We start from the raw sequence: 6,221 nt of genomic DNA on the forward strand, positions 1-6,221 counted from the left end.
TTTACACGCTATTTGGTTTTGCTAGCTACCGTTCTTTAGCTTAGCAGCTAGCAATGGCTTCTCTCTCTCCCTCTCACTCTCCTGCTCTGTATGTCAAATGTTTATCTATTCCTCTGCCTCCTTTAGTGACAATGGTACATGTAATAAATGTAGTTTATTTGAGGGGTTGGAGGTGAGGTTGAGTGAATTGGAAACGCAGTTCCTCACCATGGGATCTCAATCATTAACTGCTGTAGTTAGCCAGTCCCCAGTAGCCGGTGCGGACCGACCAGAGGCAGCTCCTGTTAGCCGTCCCGAAGAGGGAGGCTGGCTTGTTTCCAACAAGTTCTCCCCACTCAGCAACACACCCGTTGAGAAACCAACTCTGATTATTGGCAGCTCCATTTTGAGAAATGTGAAGTTAGCGACACCAGCGGCCATAGTCAAATGTATTCCTGGGGCCAGAGCGGGCGACGTTGAATCCTATTGAGTCCTATAACTGCTGGCTAAGGATAAACGTAAATACAGTAAGATTGTTATTCACATCGGCTTATTCTGAATTTTTATCTGAATTCCCTGAGTTTTTATCAAGTTTAGTCCTTAAAACAGATAAAGTAATTATTGTAGGTGATTTCAATATTCATGTGGATGTTGAAAATAGCCTTAGTACTGCGTTTTATCTCATAATTAGATTCGATTGGCTTTTGTCAGAGTCTACATAAACCCACTCACTGTTTTAACCACATCCTCACCCTGGTGAAAATTACAAATGACCTTTTAATTGCATCGGACAATGGACTTGCCTCTGTACTTGTCTTGTTAGATCTTAGTGCCGCATTCGCCACCATTGACCATCACATCCTATTACAGAGACTGGAACATTTAATTGGCATTGAAGGAACCGCACTAAACTGGTTTGTATCCTATCTATCAGATTGATCTCAGTTTGTACATGTTAAGGGTGAATCCTCCGTGCACACCAAAGTTAGTCACGGAGTTCCACGAGGTTCTGTGCTTGGACCGATGCTATTCACCATATGCTTCCTTTAGGCAATATTATTAGGAAACACTCCATAAACTTTCAGTCTTGTTTGGATGATACCCAATTATATCTATCGATCAAGCCAGATGAAACTAATCAGTTAGCTAAAGTTCAAGCATGCCTTAAGGACATAAAAACCTGGATGACCTGCAATTTTCAGATGTTAAACTCTGACAAAACTGAAGTCATTGTACTTAGCCCCAAAGACGTCCGAGACACATTATCTAAAGATATAGTTGCTCTAGATGGCATTGCCCTGGCCTCCAGCACTACCTTAGCGTTATCTTTGATCTGGATATGTCCTTAAACTCCCACATAAAACAAACTTCAAGGACTGCCTTTTTTCACCTATGTAACATTGCAAAAATCAGGAACATCCTGACTCAAAATGATACAGAAAAACTAGTCCATGCATTTGTTCTATTCAATTCCATTTAATTCAATTTTATTTATATAGCACCAATTCATAACATAAGTTATCTCATTGCACTTTTCCTATAGAGCAGGTCTAGACTTTATGATATTATTTATAGAGACCCAACAAATCCCACCATGAGCAAGCATTTGGCAACAGTGGCAAGAAAAAACTTGCTTTTAACAGGCAGTAACCTTGGACAGAACCAGAGTCAATGGTGGGCGGCCATCCGCCGCTGCCGTGTTAGGTTTTGAGAGAGAGAGAGAGACAGAGAGGGGTTTTGGGGTAGGGGTGGGGGTGGTGAAGAGGGAGGTACAATGCAAATACCATCTAGAATTTTTTTAAATAGTAATAATGTAATTGTAGTGGTAATATTAAGAAATTAATAATAATAATAATAATAGGAATGACAGCTATAGGAAAAATAATGACAGTATTAGTAACAGAGCCAATAACAACAACTGTAGTAAGGTCAGTTTCAGGTGAAACTAGGCAGGGTAAACAGCACTCAGGAAGATTCCTCCCTGAGGGCAGGGCTTAAGTAACACAGAGTAGCTTAAATTTCTGAGTTCTTGAACCATTTTCACAATTGAGAATGACTTCCGGATGGGAGCCGAAACGTCTTGAATTTGAAAACATTGTCCAGATGACTACGACTGAAACCTTTTCCAGAACTGTAGTAGCAGTTGTCGAACAGGAACACAGGGGCAGCAAGTGGCCAACAATCACAGATCCAGTCTCTCCAGCTCCGGAGGTAAAAATACCTGCTGAAAGTGACAGAAGGAGAGAGGAGAGAAACGAGGAAGCACAAAACTATGGGAGAGAGAAGATGTCCCCATTGTGTGTTCTTCTAAATAAACGGAACCTACTACTGCACACTTGCTGTCCTGGTCGTGCTTTTGGGCCCAGCCCCAGTATACCATAACCGAACGATCTGGCCAGAACAATGGACCCAGCTGACTTGGACCCATTTGGAGTGCAGTGAGCAATCTCCAGCCAAGAACAGCTGTTGGGACAACACAAGCACGCTATCCGGACCCTCTTGGAACACAGTCAGACCATCTTGAACCACGTATCCCAATTGACTACTCAAGTCGCCACACTGACTGCTCAACACTCACCACCCGAATCCACAGCCCCAGGCCGCTGGCTTCCTCCGTCCGTCTCTCCACCGAGCCATGCTAGGGTGCTACCAATCCGGGAGTCGTATGCCACGGATCCAGGCTCTTTGACTGGCGAATTGGGAAAGTGGCGGGGATTCCTCATGCAATGCTCCAATCAACAGATTGGTGTTCAATCAACGGCCTCTGATGTTTCCATCGGACCAAACCAAGGTACATTATATCATAAGATTATTGAGAGGGAGAGCCTTGGCCTGGGCCGAGACCATTAATTCCACCCAGTCTCCACGTTAACTTTGGACACCTTCACCACCATGCTGAGCAATGTATTTGACCACCCAGACCACCGGGGAACCGCTGCTACATGGTTGCTGGACCTCCGCCAGGGGGCCAGGAATGTGGTGGACTATTCTGTGGATTTCTACACCCTCGCAGCAGATACTAGGCGGAATGAGGAGGCATTGCAGGGAGTATTCACTAAAGGGCTAAGTGAACAATTAACGGACAAGCTAGTCACTCGTGACGAACCCCCTATTTTGAAATCTCTGATCTCCCTAGCAATCAGACTGGACAACCGCCTTCACGAACGAAGCCGTGCTTACCCCTGGTCATCGCCGGGAATCCTGCCATGTGTGGCCAAAAGACCAGACTCACTACTAGTTATGGGGATAGTGGTGAGTCACACATCCATGTCAGCCCCATCCTGTTCACGCATGCAATTACTGGCCACAATCTGCCACCAGAACTGGTCCTTCTCTCTGCCAGCCCTCATCTCCTGGACCAGGAGATGGCGGCCCGGCACAAGATCCCACTGGAACCCCTGGAGAAACCTTTCATAGCAAAGACCCTAGATGGTAGGCTTCTAGCCCAAGTGACTCACCGTACTATACCTGTCACCCTAGTTCTGTCTGGAAATCATCGGGAAACCATTCAGTTTAATGTCATTCCATCCCCAGATTCTCCACTGGTTTTAGGCCACATGGAAAAATCATCAGCTGGAGTCCCTTCTGCCTGGCAACCTGCCTGCAATCGGCGATTCCGCCAGCAGATGGCGCCAACACTCCAATCTTAGAACCACCCGACCTGACTTCCATCCCTGAAGTCATCATGATATCAGTGAGGTTTTCAGGAAGGATTTGGCCCTATCCTTACCACCTCATCGGCCATATGACTGCCCCATTGACCTGCTTCCCGAAGCTACACTCCCCTCCAGCCAGCTATAGAACCTGTCTCGCCCAGAGAGGGAGTCCATGGAAAAATATATCCAAGAGTCCCTGGCAGCAGGCATCATCCTCTCATCATCCTCTCCAGTCGGTGCCGGGTTTTTCTTTGTCACCAAGAAGGACAAGTATCTCTGCCCCTGCATCGATTTTAGGGGCTTGAACAACATTATGGTGAGAAACAAATATCCTCTTCCCCTGTTGAATGCGGCGTTCCAATCCCTAGAGGGAGCCACCCTCTTCACTAGCTCGACCTCAGAAACACCTACCACCTGGTCAGGATCTGCGAGGGGGATGAGTGGAAGATGGTGTTCAACACGGCCCTGGGCCACTTCGAATACTGGATGATGCCATTTGGATTAACCAATACTACTGCTGTCTTCCAGGCGCTGATAAACGACGTTCTCAGGGACTTTCCCTGGCTGAACGCAACTACGACGTTGGAAACCGGGAGCTCCTCGTGGTCAAACTAGCACTAGAGGAATGGAGGCACTAGCTGGATGGATCCGAGTTGCCATTTGTAGTGTGGACCAACCACAAAAACCTGGCCTACATTCAATCTGCCAAAAGTCCCCTCGGATCCAGATGCCATTCTCCCATCCTTGTGCATCATTGTCGCCATCACCTGGGAGATTGAGGCCAAGGTGAGGCAGGCTCAGTAAGCCCAGCCTGATCCAGCAAATGGACCACCCGACCGGCTGTTCATCCCGGACACGACACGATCCCAAGTACTCCATTGGGGGCACACTTCCAAATTCTCCTGTGACCCTGGTATTGGTCGCACCCTGGACCTTAAAAGACACTTCTGTTGGCCCACCATGGAGGCTGACACCCGGGCTTTTGTGGCAGCCTGTACCATCTTCACCCGGGGATAATCCCAATGGCCAATCAGAGAGTGCTAACCAAGACCTGGAGGCAGCCCTGTGCTGTGTGGCAGCCACCAACCCCAGATCCTGGAGTTCCCATCTGACCTGGGTGGAGTATGCGTACAACGCATTGACCAGCGCCGCCACAGGAGTGTCACCTTTTCAAGCCTCTCTATTATTATCAACCTCCACTGTTTCCATCACAGGAAACAGAGATCGCTGTCCCCTCAGTGCAATACCAACTGTGCCGCTGCTGCAAGATCAGGATGGATACCCGTGCTGCCCTACTCCGGTCCACCGGACACCGGCTCCCGAATACTCTCCAGGTCAGAAGGTTTGGTTATCCTCCAGAAATGTTCCACTCAAAACTGACTCCAGAAAACTGGCCCCCCGGTTCATTGGTCCTTATGAGGTGGAGGGGATCATCAATCCCTCAGCTATTAAATTCTCCCTCATAACATGAAGATCACCCCAGATTCTATGTTTCTCAGGTCAAACCTGTATCTTCCAGTCCTTTGTGCCCGCCTTCCGGCTCCCCAACGACCATCCTGCCTACACGGTCCGATGGCTATTGGACGTGCGCCACCGAGGCAGGGGTCTCCGGTATCTCATGGACTGGGAGGGATATGGCCCAGAGGAGCGCTCATGGATTCCCCGTTCATTCATTATGGACAACCAATTAATCAAAGATTTCCACCAGCTACATCCGGATAGGCCTGGGGGGTCACGAGGAGGCTTCCTTTGGGGGGGGGGTACTGTCATGGAACGGCTGTACCATTCCTAGTGTTCCTGTCTGTGTCCGTGTGTGTGTATATGCTGTATACCCAGCTCTTCTCACCAGTCTTCGCCAGATCATTTACTCTTCAGCTCTTGTCTACCCCACTAAGAAATTACCTGCATCATATCAGAATGCCTGATTAACCTGTTTAACTCCCTGTGTCCTGGTTCACTCCTGTCACCTGCTTTCCAGGAGGACTTCATCACAGCTCTCACCTGCCTTGCCTCGGACCGCATTCCTGCCTCAACCTGCCTGCTCTCCTCAGCCTCATGGCGGTCTGCTGTCTGCCTCCAGTCTACCGGCTTCCAGCCTTACCTCCACACTCCTGATTCCTCATTGTGTGTTCTTCTAAATAAACAGAACCTACTACTGCACACTCGCTATCCTGGTCGTGCTTTTGGGCTCAGTCTCTGTATACCATAACATTTTCAGTGTGTTTTACATTAGCTTCAGGATTTTTTTAAATACATGTTTTATTTAAGTTTCTTTATTTCAGTCATTTATAAAGATCCAACTGAGACTGAACATAAATTCACATATGATGATCAATTCAGTTTCCATTCTTTGTTTTTTCATAGACACTAGAGCTCAGGATAAAAAAAAGAATATATGCAGGTGTCCTGGTGGTGCTGACCATGAGTTTGGCAATAATAAAGGCATACAATGCCCCAAAAAATTCCTTTTAAAAAAGAAAAGAACATACACAGTTAGTTTACTCTTTATTCCAATTGGCTGAAAATGCCAACTCCTCCAATTCAAATAAACTTGCTGACTGAAGGCTTAACAGTCCTGAATTCAAG

General features: G+C 47.3%; 1 protein-coding gene across 1 annotated transcript; it reads left to right on the forward strand.

The window, feature by feature from the left end:
- The first annotated feature begins 2,201 nt into the window (after positions 1-2,201).
- On the forward strand, positions 2,202-5,789 carry LOC122869923. The gene is made up of 3 exons (XM_044183347.1): positions 2,202-3,951; positions 4,164-4,969; positions 5,135-5,789. Exons 2-3 carry the CDS (start codon positions 4,459-4,461, stop codon positions 5,425-5,427), a joined length of 804 nt encoding a protein of 267 aa, XP_044039282.1. The 5' UTR covers positions 2,202-3,951; positions 4,164-4,458; the 3' UTR covers positions 5,428-5,789.
- Positions 5,790-6,221: the final 432 nt, after the last annotated feature.

Source organism: Siniperca chuatsi, linkage group LG22 (genome assembly GCF_020085105.1).
Source record: "Siniperca chuatsi isolate FFG_IHB_CAS linkage group LG22, ASM2008510v1, whole genome shotgun sequence".
Taxonomy (NCBI): domain Eukaryota; kingdom Metazoa; phylum Chordata; class Actinopteri; order Centrarchiformes; family Sinipercidae; genus Siniperca; species Siniperca chuatsi.

Excerpts from the sequence above, each read along its gene's own strand:
- LOC122869923 (XM_044183347.1), top strand. The coding sequence starts at position 4,459 with ATGGACCACCCGACCGGCTGTTCATCCCGGACACGACACGATCCCAAG. Across the intron at positions 4,970-5,134 it reads GGCTCCCGAATACTCTCCAG|GTCAAACCTGTATCTTCCAG; the intron begins GTCAGAAGGTTT and ends TATGTTTCTCAG.